Source organism: Ctenopharyngodon idella, chromosome 2 (genome assembly GCF_019924925.1).
Source record: "Ctenopharyngodon idella isolate HZGC_01 chromosome 2, HZGC01, whole genome shotgun sequence".
Lineage (NCBI taxonomy): Eukaryota > Metazoa > Chordata > Actinopteri > Cypriniformes > Xenocyprididae > Ctenopharyngodon > Ctenopharyngodon idella.
Window position 1 is genome coordinate 24,549,847 of NC_067221.1, and position 24,860 is coordinate 24,574,706.

Here is a 24,860-nt window from a genome sequence, read left to right on the forward strand (position 1 = left end):
CTTGAAACAGAAGTTACCCTTTACTCATTCCCTGCATTGTTGGGCATTTTTTCAACATGACAATGAAGATATGCATTCTCCCAAGGTGAAAAACCTTCTGTGGACATGTATTGCACTCAATCTTAACACTCTTGAGTGCCTGTGGGGGATTCTGTAGAGGCGAGTTGAGCAACACTCCCCATTAAAGATCAGAGCATTTAAGAAGCTCATCATCCAGGATTTAAACAGGACAGATGTGACAATTTGTCATGAACTTGTACACTCCGTGCCAAGAAGGGTCAAAGCAGTATATTCAAAATTATGGAGGGCATACTAAGTGCTAGAATATTATACATTTGTTGAATTAAATCTAGGGTGTACTCATTTCTGCAATCCTTAATTTAAACAAAATTGGCTTTAGTTTTCCCATCTTTCCATGAATTGTATTAGTTATCATAAAGAAAATACATCTTTTGTATTTGTTCAGAGGGGGTGTACTCATTTATGCTGTGCACTGTACATATAGCCTATGTGGAAGACTGTGTAAAGTGTTTCCAATATCACCAGAGTAACATAGCATATCTCCTCTTATCACTCCGCAGTATAAAGAACATTAATAAAAGTGTACAGCACTGTACCGATGTCCTTCTCAAGCAGCAGCAGCACATCTTGAGTGTTGAATGTTATTCATGGGAGGTGGCATACTGCTCAATAAGGCGTTTCCGCGCTCAAGTGGGCTGGGACTCGAACATTTCCACTAAGGAGTGGAATATCCCGAGGAAAAAAAAGGAAGACCACACTGCTTTGGCCGTATCACGCAGAGAACCTTCTACCTCGAAGCTCGGATGTACGGTCTCGTGAAAGGTCCTGTAAGAGGAATCCTCACGTGGACGCAGCCGGAGCATGAAAACATCTCAGTACCCGAGACTCAGGGATAGCTCCGCTCCTCTTTCTCCTCCTCACTGACAATTTACAGTAGTGGGTACCAACACACGGCGGGTGTTTTCAGCACTCGGACTGAATATGTACCAGGGACATTCACAGGTAAGCTCGCATGCATCTTTTATCTATTATTGGCCAACGGCGCGTGAAGCATCTCATCTACCGGCACGTGCGCATGTGTAAACTAAATCTTCTTCAAATTGAGGAGTTTATGCTATTTTCACCGGTAAAATCTCACTCTTTAAGCTCTATTTTAGCATGTGAGCAATGGGCAAAACACATTTTGCGACATAAGCATTAACTGCATGTGGGGGACGTTAACTCTGAAGAAAAGAGTGTTTCAAGGCATTATTTTGTCCCGTTGAAACGTTAAACTGTCTGAACACTATGTTCTGGTTGTATTTGTCTCATGCATTGAATAAAACACTGTTGTTTTAAAGGGCCTAAAAAAAAAAAAAAAAAAAAAAAGTGTTGTTTTTATATGTCATATTATTGTAAGATAACTTTTAAAAGGCTTTACTATATGGTAAAATATAAAATATACTATATGTTAAAATATACTTCCTTTTACTACAATATTATTATTATTATAATTATACAGTGTTTCCTCAATATCCTGTTTCATTATGTAAATGCCAAGATATATTTATATAAATGTGTTGCCCATTTTTGAAGAACTTTAAGCAGTTTTAAATGCATTTATTTCCTTTTTCCTTAGAAAATAATACATTTCATCCATTAAAAATGGATTCATTAAATGACCATTGATGTCATTAACCCTACATGACTGCAGGCTCAACATCCATGTTTTGGACTTGGAAGGAATTTGACCTTCATAGAGTCAGATGAACTTAGATATTGCCTGCTGCCGTTCACATGACTGATGATGCTGTGCTTGCACTTCAGGGAACTGCCATCAAGTGTGGTTTGCTTCCGAGTCCTCAAGATAAATATGTCTTACGTCTCACCAAGCTGTAAATCTGAATAGTATGGTTTTAGACCACAGGTCTGTGTCACATTTCTCATTATTGGACAAAGGAAAATGCGTGTTTGCGATTAAAATCGAAATCGCGTTTTGTATGTTTACAACTAATTTGCTGCATCAGAATTTGTGGCTGCTTCTATTTACTCATCGGTTTCTGTCTAATATTGTAGATGGACAGAAGGAGAAACAGTGTGATGTTTTAAAACATGTTTTTAAATATCAAGTTGAGTATAAAGGCTCAAATGGTGCTATTGTAGTTTATGGATGTTACACAAGCTTCCCACTGATCTCTGCCACTCACAGCGCTGCATGCTCTAAATCTGCATATAAGACTCTGAGCATGATCAATGCTTAGTTTATTTTCAGTGCAGTTCAATCATTCAATTACTTTGGTTCTCACTGATATGAGGGAGAACTTTAAATTTTCCTAAATTCTCAGAAGAGAGAGAGTAATGTTTGAGAGGGTGCCCTTATGTCTACCTAAACCTCCTTTGATAAAGCTATTCCCATGTATGCATAGCTTAGGCTTTGCCTTGTGAACGTACATTAGTTCAGCCATGTGTGGGGTTGTGGGAGACTAAAAAAGAGAACGGTGAGAAAGCCCTTTGATGTGTTGTTCCCTTTTTATCATAAAAATTCACCTCCACTAAACCGTTACATAGAGAATTTTGTTCTTGGAATACTGCTGTTGTCCCATTTAGGTTAGCAGGCTGAGATGTGTGATTATTAAGCATTTCAGTGGAATAGAAATCAAGTGAAATAATTTCTAAAAAGATAGATATCCAAGACATTTAGCCACTCAGAGGTGTTTTTACCATACAACAATGTATCTTGCCACTTAAAGGGTTAGTTTGCCCAAAAATGAAATTTATGTTGTTAATTACTCACCCTCATGTCGTTCCAAACCCACAAGACCTTCGTTCATCTTCAGGAAAACAAATTAAGATATTTTTGATCAAATCCGAGAGTTTTTTTTTATCTCCCATAGAAAGCAACGAAATTACCACTTTCAAGGTCCAAAGAAGTAGTAAAGACATAATCAAAATAGTCAATGTGACTACGGTGGTTCAACCTTAATGTAATGAAGCAACGAGAATACTTTTTGTACACAAAAAACAAAACAAAAATAATGATTTTATTCAACAATTTTTCTTCTTCCCTGTCAGTCTCCTACGCAGTTGACACAGTGCAGATCTTCTGTGTTTACATCCAAATGCCAGCTCAGTATTGTATCGTCTCCATAAAGTATTTTAAAAGAAACCAATTATTTAGTGTTACAAAAGCCACTTAAGCACCCATGAAAGGAGCCATAGTTAATAAAAGAACATTGTAATTTAATTTAAAAGTTACTTGACTTGCACCTGATGATTTTACCCTGAGAAGGAATATAACAATAGAATAGAATAGAATACCTTTATTATCATTGTACAGCTGTACAATGAAAAATATTTGGTAGCAAGAGAAAGGGAAATGATGGAAAATTCAATTTCTTGAGTTCAACCTCTAGAAAAAAGCTTGCATGACTAACCATGACAATGGGTCAAAACATTTGATATAAACTCAAGGCTGGAAAAATGAACACATTAAATGAGTACTGTTGCCTTGGAGAAAATCATAAATGGAACAAACAAACAAAAAAATGTAGAAGCTGAAAAAACCTGATTGTAAGTGTAATTAAGTCCACTGTGTGCAAGCTTGATGAACCCAAGTAGTGATGGGACGGTTGATACCGGGGCTCTGATGCTCTGACGTGGTTTTCAAAGTACTATTGTATCACACACTGTACCGATGCTTGTATCGAAATGACAATACCACGAGATTGATGACGCTTGAAGCTTCAAATGTTATGCAGTATCAGAAAGTTGGGTTTGAAAAAATTGGTGCGTCGCGACCCCACATGATGCATAAAAGGAAAATGCATTTAATCATGTTTTATTGCTGAGGTCTCAGGGACCCCGAACAGAACAAAACAGCTCACCCAAAACTACTCACGTCAAATGCGATCACATCCTTGTATGTTTTATATTATTGATCAATATGTGAACCTGTTGACCAGGCTACACATGACACGAGTTGTGGTCTCATTGTCTCAAATTAATTTAGAGGAGATTAGATAGAAATGTATTGATCCAAGAGTGATTCCACTCTTGTCACAGACTTGCGAAGCTTTGTTTGGTCACATGCTTTTTCAAACCGTAGATCTGCTCAGTGATGATTTGTTAGATATGTTGAAGAAAACAAGTCTGACCGCTAATGCGCACTGTGTTAAAAGCTTAGAGTAATGAACCGTATTTTGGCACAATTTGATGAAATCCTCAAACGCTTCAGAAAGCCGTGGTTTCCCATCACTAATTGCACTAAGTGCAGTTTTATTGAGATAAATCCAAAATGTGATTAAAACAAACCGATAACTTAAATTAAACTTGACAAAAAAAACGTAACCATGAACTAAACTTGACTATAAACACGAAACTCACCAACAGAGGTTTACAGGAAACAAAGCTAGACGGGGAACAATGGAAACATGAAGGCTCTATATACAAGAGACTAATGACTCACAAGGAACACCTGCGCAAAATCAAACAATGAGCCAATGAGAACACAGCACACATGACTAGACCAACCAATGAGAACATGCACATGGACAAGGGAAGCACATGGCAGGATAACATAAGGCTTGTTCGACTTGAAGCAGTGCCACACAGACCTATCGGTGTATGACATCAAAGTACCGCAAGAATTATTAGAGAGCAGACGGCTCCATATGCTTTAAAATTGCTCTTGCTGTACTTTCACGTCATACACCGATTGGTCTGTGCAGTGCTGTGTCAAGTCGAACAAGCCTATAAGGAGCAAGGGAAGCACATGACAAACAGGAAGCATGAAAGTGAGAATTACAGAATAAAAGACATGAAAATATAAACATGAAATAAAACCCAAAACAATGTGACAGTAAGACAACAGGAGCATTTATTATAACAATTAAAACAGTGATGCGACACATTAATATTCTATACAAAAAAAATCCACTGGAAATGCAGAAACACTGATTGATGTTTGGATAACAGCCCGCCGGATCAGTTACATTAGAAATTAGATGACTGCATTTGAAATTCAATGAAAGCTGAACCATACCATAAAACATTGATCAACTGACATTGCTCACTCATTTAGCTCACAATGTTCCAGTAACCTGAGAGATTTTCAAACTGTCACTAATACTGAGCTCTATTGAGAGAGCACTAAATTGTGCTGAACTTACCAATTTTAATGTAAGCTAATGGATCAATCCCATTCATGAATTCAACACAGTATACTTAAATGTCATTGCATCCTGGGAGAGCTGAAGGCAGGCCACATATGCCCTGCTCACTATGGAATTCAGCCTGTCCTGCCTTCAAAAAGTAGGTCAGATGTGAACCCTAAGGCAGGTTGCTCTTCACTGCAGCTTAAACTGCTAATCACTTAAAGCATCTGGATTTGGCTGATGACACTGCAGCTGTTGTGCCACTTTTTCCTGAACCGGATCACACGCCACAGACCACATAACGCCATCTGACACAGCAGCCGCTGTGGATGGCACACATATTCCCTGGTGAAAGTAGGTGCAAAATGCAGAGGATTATTGTAAATTGAAAAAAGCACAGTGCAAACAGCACAGGCCTTTACTCCTTGACCTTTAAGCGTGGTGCACATATTTTAAACTCACATCCTGTGAGGACTTCAAGTAATGTCTACTGTCTCATAGTTTGTGTGAATGTGCTCTAGCCAAACATTTTACACTTGTCACTGTGAAGAGACAATTGCACGGATACATATAAAACTGGGGCTTTTGTCTAACTTTGAATAGGGTATGGTTGCTGAAGGTATGATTAATGCTAATAAGCCTCTGGTAGGCCGCAGTGGAGCTGACACTGACCTCGGATTTGAGCAAAGATTGATGCAGCCTTAGGTTGCTTCATTCTCCAAGGTATTGCTTGGAGGATTTTCAAGGTAACAGAATATTTTTGTTCTTACCAGAAGCTGTGATCTTTGCTTGACCTGTGTAAACTAGAAGTTTGGAATTATGTTTTTCTTCTGGCTACACCGAAATCACAAGTAGGTTTATAGCCTGTTTAATATCAAATGAGTCATAAGTTTGACAAAAGAGAAGTTGTGTGGAATGCAGAAATCTGTGATAACAATGGCCTTATAGGATGCTGTTCTGAGGTGGGCATTTGTGTATGTGAAGTGGGCAACTAGTCAGTATTAGAAGAAATATTCCCCCCCCAGGAACATTTATTTTGTCATTTTAAATGTATCACTGCTGTCACAGTGCACTTATTTCACTTGAATCACCCTGCATGGTCTCATTGTTTATGTGTAGGAATTAGTGCTTAACATTTACAGAAAGGCATACTTCTTTATGTTTGGATAGATACTGAAACGTATGGATGTATTGACAACATATTTACAGCTGTAGAAATTTAAAATATTTATGAATCTTTTATATAATAAATATATATGTATAGTTACCTTTTTACAGATATATTTTAGATCCCGTAACCCTACCTCCTAACCTTTACCACATATATACTATATAAACTGTACAATGACAATTTTAGTTTCAATATAAATAGATATTTTTGGGTCGCTAATTCCACTCCTATTTCTAAACCTAATCCTAACCATTAAAAAAATAGAGGTTGGGTTATTTTTGTAATTTTTTTCATGGTTGGGAAGTTTTTATACCCAGCCGATGAGTTAGTGGCTGGGTCAATCTCACTGACATTTGACACATACAATACAAATGGATAACAAAGAACGGTTCATTACACTTGAATAAAAATTTTACTTTTAAATTTTACATTTTTAAATCTAAATTGTTTAATGAATTTAAATGTAGGTAATATTGTATACATGAAAAACTGCATAAAACTATATAAAATATGCTGTATTTTGAACTGTATTCATCCAAAATAAAGGACTTATCATGTAAACAGTGGTTGTGAATTGTATTTTACAAACTTTTACAGGATTTAAGTTGATCTGGAAGTATTAATCCACATATGAGGTAAAAATAAGTTAGTATTCCAGTAAAAATTAAATAGCATAAATCAATCCATTATGCCAAGTTAAATGAACAACCCAACATGCTAGGTTTAAATAACAGCTGAAATGTTAAAAAGCAGTACCAAAGTCATTCAAATGATGACGTGTTGCATTTACAGTCCTCTCTGGCGGTATAGTTTTGTGCGAGGTACAGAGTAAAATTTAAGTTGTTAATCGTCATTTTTTGAGTCACATTATATTGAGGAAACCACTCTTTATCTTAAGTACCTAGGAATACTCATGAGATCATGTTGCTTGAATACATGGCCATTACTTTGTTTTCAAAAATGGTGGAGAGTTAGAAAACATTGCCGATTTATAACAGTATGTGGAAAAAATTAAACTCTATGCTTCAAACTCTAGCCAAATAACACCACTGGCAGTCACACTATATATGTCACTCATAACATACAAATGGACTGCCTGCACTCATTTGAATGGAAATGCTTTAAGCTGGCATTATAAAGCTCCTGTTAAGGAGGAAAATGTAAAAGCCAAATGTGGCGAGCAGGGTGGGGCAGAGAGCTGTGGGAACAGTGCGAGCATTAATAAATGTCACCTGCACGACATACCAGTCTCGAGTCCCATGAAGGAGTAAAAGGAGGAGTGACGGCAGTGAAGGACGAGAGAGGACCAGGCTTGGGATGTTATGGTGTTGTTTTATTATGTTTATAACTATTTGACATAACTTTTTGACTCAATAACCAATTTGTCTACTAAATGTCTACTAAAAGTTACCAGCCATTAAGAAGTTCTACTAGCCAAAACCAAAATAGAGCTCCGGAGGTTGGCGTCATGCAATCCAAACTCCGCCATTTTGGCAGGCCATCAGGAGAGTGCTAGAGCGGCTGTAGCATTGGTATCGATAGTGGTCGAACAATAATTTAAAACCAGACATGTTTAGACCTTACAAACCTTATTATTTCAACATGGTGGACAGCTGCTGTGCGCCAGGATGCTAGAACAGGCGGGGGAAAGCAAAGGGGAAATCATTTTATCATATTCCTAAGGATCCCGATAGACAACTGAAATGGTTCCCTGCAATGAAAAGTGCTAACCACACAACAAAACAACAGATGGTTGTATTTGTTTTTTTTTTTTTTTTTTTTTTTTACTTTTTTTGTCTTTTATCTCAGTATTCCTATAAGTGTTGTAAGGGTTTTTATGTTTAATAGTAACCCTAAAATGATATGACAGAGTTTAAAATGTGTTAAATAACTGGGCTGATAGGCTATATTTTCAGTATAACGTAACGTTACACATTATTCTACCGGTCACAATTGCGGCTGAACATAAAGCACAATTTTTCACCCACATTTCCATAAAAATTTAAAAAAAATATTATTGATTATTTCAAGGGGCAACTAATGACACCTCATTTGGATATTTTCATGTCTGGGAAAAATTTGGAATTAAACGGGTTAAGATATTATGACATTTATGATGTTTTCTGTACTCACAGTGATATAGCTATGCTGATAGAAAAGCGTCAGAAAAGCGTTCCGTTCCTTTATTGATACACGTTAAAAGCACTCCGGGGGCATTATAGGGATCTGTTATGTTTAATCTATTATGTTTTGCTATGTACATGACATGTCTATGTTTTTTAAATTAAAGTGTGCAGTGAACTCTGTTGCCTTGAAACTGATGCTGGCGCCATTCATTTCATATTCGCTCCCGGCTGTCCCTGCCTGCCAGCATGGTGGTGTAAACAGAATGGGTCACGTGACTGCCGGAGCTCTATATCAAAAATAAACCAGATCATCAAAACCACTGCTTATATTTATTAAATATATTTATTATTAAATCTTCTTTTTAAACATTGAATGGCTTTTAATTTTACAACAGTCATAAAAATTAAATAAAACAGAAATAAGGCCACTGACAGATGCCAATCATAGAAAACAATGTATTAGAATACATGACGCTTCTTGTCAAATGTGTGACCCTGTTTAGGCTTTGTTTTGCTAAAGTTGGAAGCTCCTTGTTGGAGGACATAATTTATGAATCATAACCGGCCAAATTGGCCAGTGAGTTGATATGCATTTCCCGCACGGTTGATTTTGGCGGGTTAGTTGGTGTTAATTCAAACCCTGCATTAGGGCTGTAAAATTGATTAATCACGATTAATCGCATCTAACATAAAAGTTTGTGTTTACATAATATATGTGTATGTGTATATATATAGATATATATAAAATATATATGTTTGTGTGTATGCATATATAATGTATACACACATATTATACATTTACACACACACACGTCTTTGTGTGCGTCTGTATATGTATACATACACACAGACATATACACACACACACACACACACACACATATTATGTAAACACAAACTTTTTATGTTAGATGCGATTAATCTATTTTATAGCCATATCCTGCATATGATTAGTCATAATATTCTATAAACCTTAACCCACTTTGTAGCTTTCTTGATTAGTTGTCTTATAACGTAATTGAAGGATTATTAGCAGATTGTCAAAACCTTCAAGGGTAATTTGGGCAGCTATAACAAAGTAGATATTTTGATATGCAAATATATAATTTGATGTTTAAATAGTTGGATAAGCTGATTAGAAGTACCAAAATCCATTTTGTGTAAATGAAGTCTTAAACATAACAGAAGCTACAAACTATGCTAATATCAAGCAGGTCTTAGGACTATAAATAAGCTGTTCTGAACTTACAATCATTTACAGCTTGTGTTAGCACTTCCTACAATTCCTCTGCTTGCAGATCCTTTCTTTGGCACGATCAACTTTCACCCAGTCAACACAACCCAAGTTCATCACCATGTGTGAGAATTGAATTTATCACCTCCCAAAGCAGTTATTATAATGACATGACACTGCACATTCTGGTCTATAGTCTGGATTTTTTTCCCTCACTGTTGCTAATAAAACTGTCATTTTCACACATGTTGTTGAATCCATCTGCACTATATTTAAACTTAATTTATGAAAAACTTAATTCTTTGATGGGTGTGCTACACCATGTGCCTCATGCATAGTGTTTTTAAGGTGTCTTGTCAGCAACTTTCACATAATTACAGGTATGTCATGTATTTAAATATATTTGTAATTACTTTTATTACATATATTTGTAATAATGAAGTTGCAATTTAGTACATTTAAAATATAATAACTTTAAATGCAATATCAAATACCACACTACAGTAAAAATTATAAGCATGTTCTTTAAATGTGCTTTAGTATGTTAGTCAACACATCAAAATAAGTGTACTTCTTTAAAGCATGACAAAAGATTATTTAATAAATTTAAAATGTACTTTTGTCATGCTGTGGCTGTTGTAGTAATTGCACGATGAAGATGAGATGGGTATCCAGTTCCCTGACAAGGGGAATGAGACACTGCATCCCCTAGAGGGCGCTATGGGGAATGCCTCTGTCATGACCAGTGTCTGAAACACGAGTCTAAACACGACAATGAACTTAACATTGACCGGTGACAGCCTATGACGTCACTACTGGTGCGACTGTGAGTATGAAAGGGCACCTGTGAAATATGTCACCCACTTTTTGTCTGAAGGAGACATGCACACGAATACCTGAAGCATGGCAAAGGGACGCAGTGTCTCATTTTCTTTCTCAGGGAAGTGTGGTTACATGTGTAACCTGAGAAGTTCTCTTTCGAATGGGAACTCGCACAGCGTCCCTTAGAGGGCGCTATTAGGGAACAAATACCCATGCTGCCATGCTGAAGGGATGAGTGCCTTATTGGCTGACATAAAGTCAAAGACTCAAAGGAGTCCCCATCCCTAAGGTACACACCAGCATTGTGACTAATTCCCTACGGCCAGAGCCTGAGCTACAAAACCCCTTACAGGCAAAGCTCAAGAGATTGGTATTCCTACAAACACCTTTGAGGGAATATTATCATAGGAGCTTCTAAAGAACAGAGGCTGTAACAGGATGACTCTAAAAGAGAGGAGGCCTAACTATGTTCTCTATTCAGGCTAGCATCCAAGGAGGCTCACAGAGAGCCTAACCGCTCGGAACTGCTATTTAGACAGAGCTCTGAAGAGCGGAGGCCTCAAGTAAGAGGCCTAGCAACACTCTAACCAAAAAAGCTCAGAAATAGCTAGCAACCTGGCACTACTGCTTATTCTGGCTTTAAGGACGGAGGCTTCAACAAACTGACCCTCAAGTGAGAGGAAGCCTAACCATGTCCAAATAGAGAACAGTAATCAAGGAGGCTCTAGAGAGCCTAACAACCTGATCTAACTGGCCCCTCAAAGCTCTGCAGAGTGGAGGCCTCAGTACAATGACTCTTATAAAGAGAGGAGGCCTAGCAACAGTCCACACTAAGGTCAGTAGCCTTGGAGGCTCACAGAGAGCCTAAACAACCTGGCATACTACCCCACTGCCTAGCTGAGCTCTAAGAATGGAAGCCTCAGCATGACGACTCTCTATAACGACAGGAGGCATAACTACGTTCCACGCTCAGGACAGCTTCCAAGGAGGCTCAAAGAGAGCCTACAACTGGGAATTGCTATCCCAGCGGAGCTCTTGGGAGAAGGGATCTCAGCAGGATAACTCCCTATAGTGAGAGGAGACCTAGCAACATTCTGGTGCAGTAGCCAAGGAGGATTACAGATAGCCTAGCAACTTAGCCCCTGTCTGAGCTCAAAGGATGGAGGCCTTGGCATAACGACTTTCTCTCTTGAGAGGAGGCCTAGCTACATCCAACACCTGTCAAGGAGGCTTCATAGAGGGCCTAGCAGCTTTAAACTAGTAAGCAGGTTGGAGCTCAGGGAGAAGACAAAAATGGTTAAAAAACACTCCAACCCAGGGGCACCAGAGGAGGCTCAGATAGGGAGCCTACAACTCAGTGCTACTACATAATTTGCTTCAGAGAACAGAGGTCTCAGAATGACGACTCTCCAAAATGAGAGGAGGCCTAACTACATTCTGTTCTCAGGGCAGCTCTGGGAACAGAGGCCCGAATGTACGATTATCTTAAGAAAGAGAAGGCCTAGCAATGCTCTATAACAAAGCAGTAGCCAAGGTGGCTCAAAGGGAGCCCAACAACTTGGCACTACTGTCTGCCATCTATGTCTCAGAACATTTCCAAGGAGGCTCACAGAGAGCCTATCCTCTGAATTACAAGCTCTACAAAGAGGAGGCCTCACAGGAGGACTCTCATATCGAGAGAAAGCTTAACAACGCTCCAGACCTAAAGCAGTGGCCAAGGAGGCTCACAAAGAGCCTTAACAACTTGGCATCACTACCTGGTCCAACTCAAAGGATGGAGACCTCATCATGACAGCTCTTTAAAGTGAGAGCCCAAAACAGCTTCCAGTGGAGGCTCAATGGAACCTAACAATTCAAACCGTTTTTCAGACAGAGCTCATAGGGAGCGGAGGCTCATAATAACTCTCTCTAGAGAGAGGACACAACACTTCCTTTCTAAAGCAGTGGCCACAGAGGCTCGCAAACAACTCAGCACCACTGCCTGGTGGAGCTCTAAGGATGGAGGACTCAGCATGATAGCATGACCTCTAAAGCGAGAGGAGGCCTAACTGTGTCCCATACTCAGAACAGCTTACCAGCGAGGCTCACAGAGAGCCTAACTACCTGCTGTTGCTATCCAAATGGAGCTCCGGGGAGCAGAGGCCTCAGCAGAATGTCTCTATAGTGAGAGGAGACCCACCAATGCTCCACTGTAAAGACAGCAATCAAGGAGGCTTACAGAGAGCCCACCTACTTGATGATGCTATCTGAGCAGAGCTCTAGAGAGCAGAGGCCTCAGCAGAATGACTAGAGAGGAGGCCTAACCATGCTCCATTAAAAAAGCAGTAACTAAGGAGGCTTACAGAGAGCCTAACTGCTTAGCAAACTGCACAGCGTCAGACATCATATTCACAACCAGCCTCCTGTGCTGAACCATCAGTAAGGCAGAAGCAAACTAAACCAAAACAGAGCATACATGTTACACATATAGGTTTGATTGCAAGACAGGCTCATTGGTTCATTCAGTGCTGTGCAAGGTAATGCATAATTTGCAGGTGGGATGGGTGGAACATGTCCCCACCACTTTTAGAAACATCTTGCGGTACAGATGTATCTAATACAAATTAAACATAGTTTACTAGCAGAGTTAAATAAAAGCCAATCTGGTGCTGGAATGTGTTGTTTTTGAAATCATAATGAGTGCTTGTTACCATTGTTTTCACAGATTAGCGCATAAATCTATTGCTATAACCATAGCGGAGACTCTATAATCGCTCTGTTGAAATCACAAAACAAAATGTCCCTGCTCTTGATATACAATCACTGATGAACATAGAAAACACAATTACGCCAATGGCAAGGAGCATGCACTCTGTGTGTCTTGGGTCATCAGCCCGGAGCTCAAGTTTCGTGATCTAGCTCGACTTGCTGCGAATCAGCTCAAAAGATGATTTGTTCAAGAATCAGGCATCACTACTTGTTACTCTATGCTCGTGGTTTAGAAGTAAATCATTTATCATGAAAGTTTCAGGTTTTCAGACAATATTAGAAGTTTAAGGTGTGTTGCTGAGGTTATATTATATTGGGATTTTTAAATGTAATGGGATGGTGTGTCCTACATGCATTCTGGTGCCTGACCTTCTAAAGGTTAAACATGAGCTTGATGGAGTAGTTGTCAGGATTGAAATGTCACTCACTGTGGGTTTTGTGGGAAGACAACGTTACTAAAGAGGTAGATGGATGATCACAGACAGGCCTGAGAGAAACTTTAGAGCCAACATAGTGTGCATAAATACCGGACATTTTCCGCCTAAATAAAGGCCATCTTTGCCATAAGGCTTATGTTATCTCCTTTAATACTTAGCTCTCTTTCAAACACTGTCTTATTAAACTACTAAATGTGAACATATTCCTTACCTCTTAAGATGAATAATGTAGAAGATGAATAATAAGAAGACCAATTTACCTGCAAAACAAAGCTAAATATTTTGACTTATAGATATTACACAAGATTCTGGATAATTCATAATTCTGGATGTCTTTAATTCAAAAAGCACACAGAGAAAGATAACACAAGCAGATAAGGACAGAACACAGCTGGCGATGAGCCTTTTTTTTGACCTTGCTAATATTGGGTATATAAAGAAAACACAATTCTTCAAAAGACTGTTACTGACTCAACATATTTTGAGTTTTTACTTAAACTCATAGAGCATACATATAATCTAATCTACACTCTCATTAAAAAAAGGTACAAAAGCTGTCACTGGGGTGGTACACTTTCAACAGGTACACCTTTGTACCTTATTTACCCCTAAAGGGTGCATATTAGTGCCTAAATGGTACTTATTAGTTGCTTTTGAAAGGGTACGGTCTGAGTGGCACTTTTGTACCTTTTTTCTGATAGCGTAATCATTATTATTGGTGCTGGGACATATTATTGCTTTATTACCACTAAAAAGTGTAAAATTTCCCACACCATTCATGCTACACACATGAATATTACCTTGAACTATACAGCTTATAGAGGACACGCTGTCCCAAATATTTACATTAAAAGAGGGAACTGAGGGACCCATGTCTGTTGTTGAACCAGCCTTACCTTAATTGGGACGCATTTTTCACAATAGGGGCTTGGTAACTACTAGTTTATAACTAACTCTGTACTTAATTTCGTTGCACCATTTTTTTTTTTACGGCAAAACCTAATAGGTCATAAACTCTCTGTAATGTATAGTCACATAATATGATGTTTATTCTAAAGGGATAGTTCATCCAAAAATGATTCTGTCATTAATTACTCAACCCTCATGTCATTCCAAACCCATAGGAATTTCGTTCATCTTTGCACAGCAAATAGAAGTATTTTTTGATGAAACCTCCATTGACAAATTCACTCCAACAAAAACTTTCGAACTTCAAAGCGTTTATAAAGACATTGTAAAAGTATGAATTGAACAAATGGAAGCATAAACGTACTGGCTTTGACACGTGAGAAGAACCAATGAAGTTTGTTCACCTGTGTCACAATTTCATGTTTGAGCTTCCTCAAGGCCCGGTAAGTCTTATGGGTCTGAATGACACAAGGATGTAAATGAGTGTACCTTTATTAGGTACACCTTGCTAGTACCAGGTTGGACCCCCTTTGGCTCTGAAAGAGAGCAGAGTTGTGGCACGGAGAGCAACACATTTTTTTAATGGTTCATAACGTTTAAAACAATGTTTAATGTAATGAACCATGTAAGAACACTCTGAAGTGTATGTAGCTACATAACCCGTTAACTTTTAAAGATCTCTAGTGGCACGAGTTGTTGTTGTTTACATTCACTATGAGATATTACGATGACAATCTTATCAAAGTCCCTTTAAGACAAGACATTTCACTCGGCGGCCATCTTTGAAACGCCTCTCGGATATGAAAGTGCAGATCCTATCTCTTTGAATGGGGAAACATCAAATACTCAAAAACTCTTCGCCAAGCTTACGATTAAATTTCATATTTGAAATCACCAATGAAATCTGACAACAACTGTCTCATAAATTTTGTTTCTAAACGCTCGAATAATGACAAAAAAAAATGCATTTTTCAGGCTGGACCAAGGTAATGCGCAGTCCTAAGCACACGTTTACGAACACTGACTGTTTCTATAGCAACGTAAGACAAATGTTTGATTTTGAGATGTGTTTGTGATATTTTGAATGCAGTGCTTCATTTTGCAAGAGATGTGAGGCATTTTGTGTGTGCAACTCGTGGATTTGTGTGTAAAGTTTTAAAAATGTGTGTAAGCAGTTGAAAAAAACTGTAATTGATTATTAAATTCTTTAATTAACGTTTATACATGCTAGTTTCCATGACAATTTAAGATAAATCTTTTCATTACTACTGGAGCTGCCAGTTTGCTAAGTTTCAAATGATTATTAAACAACAAGCACAAACTATGCAAAAGCGGCAGCCCTTTCCAGTGCATTCAGTGACTGAATTTACTCACTCGTTTTCATTCACTCCTTCAATAGTGAATGAGGGTATAGGGGACGATTTCAAACACAGCTTATAGAGAGCTGATTCACTACTGATCTGTCACTCTGATCTGATAACTCCCACCCTTCTATGGTGGAAATCCAGTACACCTCCACAAGTCTGTTGTGTTCTTCTGTGCATATTGGCCATAGAGGTCTGTGTTATGTGTATGTTGAGAATAGAAGATAAGAGAGTCAGAAGCGTTCCACCTGGTTAATTCCACCTGGTTCCACCTTGGTTAATTAAAGTAGGCTATTCTTTATTTTTGAGTGCCTCCTCATTGCTTCTTACCAAGGATATAACATAGTCCACATTCTGGCTCTGTACATAACAGACAGAAACATTTGTACAGATGAAACATTAAACTAATAAATAGATTATTACAACAATATATTGTTTTTATTTGTTTTTCATGTGATGTGGGGTACTTTTTTTTTTAATAAGAATGAAGGATGTTTTGGCTATATGAGAAATGCTGAAGGTGCAACATTATGGTCTTTTGTTTATTAGCTAATATAAAAAGCTGTAAATAAAATATGTTTGCCTCATTTCATGATAAATCATGTTATTTCAAGCTATTACAAAGACTCCTAGGTGTTTTAAAGTGAGTTTTGAGCTTTGTCATGTGTAGATTGATGCTAATTTTAGCTATAATGCATCTTTTACCAGATGCGAATATATATAACATGATGAATTTTGACAGAATAAATCACATAAAGCCATAACAAAAAAGTTTTGTTTTCTAGTAAGACATTTGATAATGTGGGTAAATGTATATTAGGATCAAAGGGACATGGCCAAGAAGGACTGTTCCAAATGGCCAGAAAGTGCAATAAACCAACTGATTATACTGTCACTTGTGTAGAGTTCACAAAAACAGGTTGGTACAGTGAAATATAATCAAACTTTGGATTTTTTTTTTGGCCATTATGGTCTGTCATGTGCCAAGCGAGAGTGACCAATAGAAACAGGTATTTCATGGAGGTGCTGAGATACCACCCACTGAAATGCAGCTTCATTTGAATACAAAACTTTTAAACCCTCAAGCAAACGTTTTAGAGTCACAAACTATGACAGCAGAACAGAGAGCAAATTTGTGCGTGCGTAATGAAAACTGTACAAAGAAAAACAAACATTTACTTGCACTGCAAAGAGTTTTGTTATCAATTACTTTATTTTTGTAATTAAAACAGCTTTAAGAAGACTTTATTTGCAATCTTTTATTTTTAAATTACAATGTTATCATTTTTGCTTTCAAATACATTATGTTTAATTGAATAAAAAAAGAAAGAAAAATTAATTCCATAGTTATCCTGCTGGAAGTAGCAGGATACAACCTCTGAATAAAACCGTTTCCATACCGGCGTGATGAATCCGATCTTCAACCAGGTGGAACTGTATTAAATATTTTGACTGTTCCAATCCCATTCTGACTATGACCCGTAACACTGCCTGAATCATAATCATGCACTGTTCGCTGTTGACGAGAGGAGAACTGGCCCCCCGACTGAGCCTGGTTTCTCCCCAAGTTTTTTTCTCCATTTTTGTCACCTGATGGAGTTTGGGTTCCTTGCTGCTGTTGCCTCTGGCTTGCTTAGTTGGGGACACTTGATATTCAACCATGTTTTTGATCTGCCTACATTGACACCATTCTATGCGAATTGAACTGAGCTGGACGATGACATCACTGTTTTCTCCAGAGCTGCTGTATAGATAAATGAACTAAATTTTTACAACGGAATGAATCAATACTGAACTTACTTAAGCTGGACAATGACACCATTTTCTTCTAGAGCTGCTGTGCAGCCAAAATTATAAGGTGCTTTGACACAATCTGCATTGTAAAAGCACTATATACTGTAAATAAAGGTGACTTGACTCGGAAGAAGCCATCAGAAGATGGGTACACTGTGGTCATAAAGGGATGGACATGGTCAGCAACAATACTCAGGTAGGCTGTGGCGTTTAAACGATGCTCAGTTGGTACTAAGGGGCCCAAAGTATGCCAAGCAAATATCCCCCACACCATTACACCACCAGCAGCCTGAGCCGTTGATACAAGGCAGGATGGATCCATGCTTTAATGCTGTTTACGCCAAACTCTGACCCTACCATCTGAATGTTGCAGCAGAAATTGAGACTCTTCAGACTAGGCAACATTTTTCCAATTTCTATTGTCCAATTTTGGTGAGCCTGTTTGAATTGTAGCCTCAGTTTCCTGTTCTTAGCTGACAGGAGTTGCACCCGGTGTGGTCCTCTGCAGCTTTAGCCCATCTGCTTCAAGGTTTGAAGACAGAGATGCTCTTCTGCATACCTCAGTTGTAACAAGCGGTTATTTGAGTTACTGTTGCCTTTCTATCAGCTCGAACCAGCCTGGTCATTCTCCTCTGACCTCTGGCATCAACAAGGCATTTTCACACACAGAATGTTACGAGTTAGACCACACACAAACAAAGATGAAACAAAAATACTTATTTATTCAAGAAAGAGTAAACTAGGAGATAGATATAGCTTGTTAACATCAACAATACCGAGCAAAGAACATAGGAAACTAAGGTCTTAAATAAACGGGAGTAATCAACAGAAAACAGAACAGGTGTAGGACTTATTAACAACCAAGGAAACTAAAAATGACAGACAACTCAGTAAAACAGGAACAGGGAAAGCACCACCAAAACACAAATAAACTAAACAGAACCAAACATAACACCTGATACAGAACTGCCGCTCACCGGATATTTTCTCTTTTTCGGACAATTCTCTGTAAACTCTAGATATAGTTGTGTGTGAAAATCCCAGTACATCAGCAGTTTCTGAAATACTCAGACCAGCCCGTCTGCAAGAAACACCCTAGAATCTATACTTATAAGCACCCAAGCAGCACTAGCAAGCACATAGCAACAACTTTGTAATCACCCTCAACAACCTACACTTTAAAACATGCTGGGTTGTTTCAACCTAAACTTGGGTCAAATATGGACAAACCCAACCATTGGGTTAAAAATGTAACCTTCAGCAGATCAAAAATTAAGTAAAAAATTTAACCCAACGGTTGTGTTTGTCCATATTTGACCCAAATTTGGGTTGAAACAACCCAGCATGTTTTAGAGTGTACCATTATAAGCTTTTTTAAATGATAAGGTTAAAAACGCAAACTTATTGATAATATCTTTTTTCAAAGTTTCCTTCGTTTCTTATGTGTCTCCAGAGTTTCTTTTAGGTGTTGTTCTGTTTGTTGGACCATGGAGTGTTAAGGCATGAAGGAACACACCAAGCCGACGGTCGTCCAACTAAGTTTTCTCAGTGTGTTCCGCACCGTTGGCTGAAGTTGGTCCTCGTCTGCTTTTTTTTCGGCCGATTCCACATGTTGAATCGACGTCGGAGCTCGCCGGTCCGTCGGGCCATCTGATCATTCTGATTGGCTGTTCAGCTACTGCCACCTGCTGGTACGGAAAGGCATTTCATCTTACGCAGGCGCAGAACGGACGTGCTACTTGGCCGTCGGCTGTCGAGCGTCGGTTTGGTGTGTCAGGGCAACTTTGAACCCAGGCGCTGCCGACGTGAACCAACCCTGCAGTCTGCTTTCGTCGCCACTAGTTTGTCGGCGTCAGCTTGGTGTGTTCCTGCCTTTACATTAGAGGTTCACTTCCTTGGTCACTATAAAACAGCACAGTTAGATTACCTTGGATTGCAATATGGGGCCAACAGTTTAGTTGTTCAAATCAACAAATACATTGGGGTTTAAATGCCAGTCTGCAGTGTTAAACATCGCCAGTGAATTGTTTCCACTCCATGTCTCAGCGTCCCAGTGGTTGCTTAAGTGCTTAGATCTGTTTGAGTGGCATGGAGGCTGTTAAAAGCACTGTTGTAAGCCCCATGTTTTTGGATGGTGTCTAGTCACTGTATCCCTGAATAGAGCAATGCTATGAAATGGTTTACTACTCCATCTACTGTAGCATGTCTTTCCTGAAGATAAGTAGTTTTTTGTTGTGGTACAGTTTTGGCAATGATAACTTATTTTTTCGTATCAAATAGAACTTACTTATAGGGATGCACTGATATTATTGATACATTGATAATTATTTTCATGTTCTTGGCTGTGTTTCCCAAAAGCATTGAGAGCCCAAATTGATTGTGAAGACCATTGCCACCAATACTCTCTACGATCAACTTAGCTCACAGTGCTTTTAGGAAATGCAGCCCTGGTTGATAACTGATAAATGGCCAATGTTAAAATACCATTTAGTCTAAATAAATTAAAAATAAAACACTAAAATCAAATCAACCATTGTAGACGCTACATGGGAATTTAGGAATCACAACATTTGTAAAGGTTACTTTTAACATTGTTATTAAAGTGTTAAATTATTGGTGTTATTAATTCAGTCTTCCTAAAGATTAACTTATTGACCAATATCGATAACTAAAAAAAACTATTTTGCCAAAAATGTTGGCTAATATGCAATATTATACTGATACATAGTGCATCCCTACTCATTTATTTTGTGCTGTAGAGCTGATAGATGATAGCATGCTAATCATGCACATTGTTTTGTGTCAGTTGGGTGAACTGTAATTTTTTCAATCAACAAAAAATGACTTAAAAAGCAAGAAAGAGGGATTTTTTTTTTGTAAGCCTGCAAATTATCATTTCATTTGAATTGGTAATGCTTTATTAGTATTTTTCAAGGAACCCACAGAATCGCTGCAAGAATTTGAACACAAACTGACACAACTCACTGTTGATTTCACTGTTGTAGGAGAAAGACTCTAGGGCGGTTGCTATGGTGCTGAAGGAGCTACCAAGTAAGGCATCTTCAGATGGAAAACCCCTGCTCACCGTGACAACCAAGGTGGGCTGAGCACATACACCCACCAACAGGGAGCACCAAGTGTTAGTGTGACTGTGTGATGAAGTGAAGTAAACCCAAGAGCTTGGTGCACCCTGTTTTGAATATCCGTTAGTGTTACGTGACACACATGAGCCATGTGTGTGGAAGTGCTAAAGTTGCTTCTTGTTGTCGAAAGCAAGCTGCTCTATGGGGTTCACACTAAATAATGTCATCAAGACCCATGGTAATGGGATGGTCCTTTGGGACCACTCAGTATTTCACGACACAAACACGAGTGGCATTTGCTTTATGTGAGTGCTACTCTCCCCATAAACAGCTGCTGAATGTTTTGTTGCTTGAATTTTATTTCTGTTGTTGTCTTGGCTTTGATTCGCATGTACGTGACCTGTTTTTACCAATACCCGAGCTGCATGTTGATGTTACTTGCTGTTTGTTCTCACATTGGGAATAATTTGTTTGTAGGAAGCAAATTAAATGTGGATTTTGTGGATGTAGGTTCTTGCTGCAATGTGAGGTGGCTTATGTTATTTATTTTACCACCTCTCTGCAAATAAATGGATGTCATTTTTGGCTGTCTATAAAAGGTTTACCCAAATGTTAAAGGATTTTGTGATTTGGAAGGCTTGGTTCTATTCCACTGAGGATGTGGCAGAGAGCCATGCATTTCTCAATACATAGTGATGAAGTGCTCAATGGGGAATTTACTGCCAGTTACTGCTGAGATTGTGTATTGTGAAAATGGGCTGAAAAACACTTGCCATCTCATCCTTTACAAAAAGACCAAGTGAAATTGAAAGTAATTGGTGAAGTCATATATTATTTTGTCAATATATATTTATCAAAATTGAGCAATCAATGGCATATTTTAATCATAAAGCAATGAGGAAGTTACTTTCAGGTATGAAACAGTTGAGTAATATGAAGTTTATCTGGATTCAGAAGGAGGACTAACTAAAAATGTAATGTGCTGTTTTCACTTATGGAATTATGAATCTTTAATCTTTAACAAATCTTTGCAGAATCCAATTGCATGCTTGGTTGTGGTGGATGCAACAGACTACCGCAGTCTGACATACTTTACTGGAACTCCACCATTGCAGTTCAGGCATCTGAATTGTTCTTTAAAATGTTGAAAGTTCTTTTGACTGTATCACACGTCTGGATTATTTATATAGAAAACACCCTTCTCAATCATTGTGTGAGTTACTTCTACTATTATCGATATAACATGCACAAAAATCCCTTTCAAATAAAATTCCATTTATTACTGGCTTTTTTTTTTCTGTGGGTGGGCATAGCACAATTGTAATATGCCAAACAAATAGCATTGGGTTTTTTTGAATAAGGCACAATATAATGAGACTAATTTGCATAGAAAAGAGGTTTGGTTTTGATTAAAAGAATGGACATAAACACCTGTATATTTAGTTAAACTGGATTGTGTGTGGTTAATAAATAAATCATTGAAATACTAATTAAGAAACACTGAATAAGCAGAAGTGGTGCAACTTTACTTTAGTGAATTCACTCTAGAGTGTTAAAAGATGGGTTTGGTTCTTGCAGGATCTCAAGATGGACCTCATATGTTCTTTACACATTACCAAGAGGTCGTTACCAAGACTGATAAATGGATTCACTTGTGTGCCCCCTACATATCGATGTTTTATGACCTCTGTTATGAAGTGAGGGACACTCTTAGTGCTGACCTGTGTCAAGGGCAATTGTTTTCTAAGCAATTTAGCAATTCTTGACAGCCATAGATTTACCATTGTATTATTTCCAAAGAAATGTGTGTCATAATTTGTGTCACAACCTGCTACACTATAGACAGATTCATTGTTATATGTATTGTATATAAATTACATGTAATGGCCTCTTTGAAATCAATATATTTATGAAAATATATTTCTTAAAAATCAATATGTTACTGTATTGCATCACTGAGATTGTACACTAGTTATGTAATTTTTGGTCTGAATCAGTGGTTACTATAAACTATTACTACTATCCACACGTATGTATAAGACAATCTCTATGTTGTGAGATTAGATGATTTACTGTAAAGGATAGAAATCTCAGTTTTAATTATTTCATTTTCTCACTGCAACAAGTATTTAATACGATGTAACATTTATGGAGATAACTAGTTTCAGCAATTATTGGATTGGAAGCATGAAGGTGTTGTGGAAACTAAAGTTAAAAACTACTTCTAATTTATGAGTCTTTTGGCATCTGTGGATGAAATTTTTCTTTACCAGTTAGCACTTTGCTAAGGCAGTAGATTAAGCTGTTAAACTTGAGAACTGAAAACCAAAAGTGCAGTTGCATTTACTGCTGTTCAGCGAATTGTCGCAGGTGAATTACAATAATTTAAAATGGAATCCATGTAATCAGGAACTCTGCTTAAAGGCGGAAGATTTCCCCACGCAGATTTCACAACAGGTTAAAGTTGGTCTCACGAATTGCCGCTTTGACCAACAGAAAACTGCTTGATTTTGTGACTTAGCTACACTATTGAAAATAGACATTTTAGCCTTAACTTGACTTGATTTGACTTGATACCTTTGTATAAAAAAACGTATACAAAGGTAACTGTTTAATTTAACCATTTTGAACTGTGAATATTGCCGTCGCCAGGGGGACAACCAGGACCAATGTCCTGGGCCCTGTGGTGACTGGGACCCACTAAGGTCTTCTGTGGCATAGCTTACTCATTGGGCCCAGGGGAGAGGGGACCCATCTTTAAAAATTTGTTTTGGTCCCTTTGAATTTTAGTGACAGCCCTGACTGTGAATTGCTAAATGTAATTAAATTAATCAAAATGTATCATTAATTACATATGTTGGTTATACTTTATTTTATGGTGTCCTTGTTACAGTGTAATTATATAAGTACTGAGTAATATTAATTAAAAACATGTCATTATTATGGAGTTAGGATTAGGCTTTTGTATAGGGTTAGTTGCATGTAATTTGTACAATTTAGTGTTAATACTATAGTAAGTACTTGTAATGTGTAACAAAGACACTGTATATAAAGTGTTATAAATATTTTCATGATTAAGAAAAAATACACAATACAATTTTTTCTAACTTTCAATCAGGCACAAATAAAGTACCTATTAAAAACTTTTAGCCACTGGAATCGCTTGGAGGTTTGCAGACGGATAGCATCTCACACAACACCGGCATCTACCAACAGGAGCTAACTGGTCCATGCTAACAGGCCAATCCTAGACCCTTCGGGCTAGTTGGGCCAGTGTTTTGAAAGCACCGCAGCATTTCCATTTTTTTTTTAAGGGAAATCAACCTACAAATTTAAGGGAAATCAACATACAACCTCAATCTGTTGAGCAGAAAAAAAGTGTTTTAGCAGTCTAGCAAACAAAAAGGACAAGAAACAAGGACATGACAAGAGCTAGAAACAAGAACTTCAAAATAAAACTGAACTTTACTAGAAACGTTAAACAGGAAGAAAAAAAAAGATCTAAATGTTACAAATAAGATGAATATGTTAAATGGGTGCGCTTAAAGTGAAATATGTTTGTTTTTTGTGTTACAGTTGTGTAGTGAGCAGCAAGAGAGCCGTCCATTACTGAGCCCTTCTATCGATGACTTCCAGAGTGAGAGCAAGAGTGATGTAGCCACACGGCCAGTCACCTCCAACACAGCAGGTTCCCTCATAATTACTGCTCTGTCATCTGTTCCTCCTCACTCATCTGTTCTTCTTCTTCTTCTCCTCTATCCTATAGCCGTTAGGCACCAAGTTTTCTGTCCCAGATTGCAGTGCTACCTTGTTTACTTAATGTAGTTTTACAGTTAATGTTCCTTGGCATTTACTCTGCTTTACATATCTTAAAATATGTTTGTGCCATTGTTTCATCTTAGGATGCACACCAGTAATGTTTTTTTTTTTTTTTTTTTTTTCTAATGCACGTTTATAAAAGCTACTTAAATGTCCTAATTAAACTAAGGCCTAATCCTGGCTTAATCTAAGCCGTGTCT

General features: G+C 37.9%; 1 protein-coding gene across 5 annotated transcripts in view; it reads left to right on the forward strand.

Annotated features, from left to right (window-relative positions):
* Positions 1-625: 625 nt before the first annotated feature.
* Positions 626-24,860, forward strand: part of pex5lb (peroxisomal biogenesis factor 5-like b) — a 58,285-nt gene continuing 34,050 nt past the window's right edge. For 2 of the 5 annotated variants that reach the window (XM_051876177.1, XM_051876167.1), the window contains exons 1-3: positions 627-1,023; positions 20,764-20,856; positions 24,418-24,529. In XM_051876177.1, coding sequence (XP_051732137.1) covers positions 1,003-1,023; positions 20,764-20,856; positions 24,418-24,529 — 226 coding nt within the window. In that variant the 5' untranslated portion in view covers positions 627-1,002. Of the gene's footprint in view, positions 1,024-20,763; positions 20,857-24,417; positions 24,530-24,860 lie in introns of all 5 variants that reach the window. The other 3 variants (XM_051876192.1, XM_051876156.1, XM_051876185.1) reach the window with 3 other exon arrangements.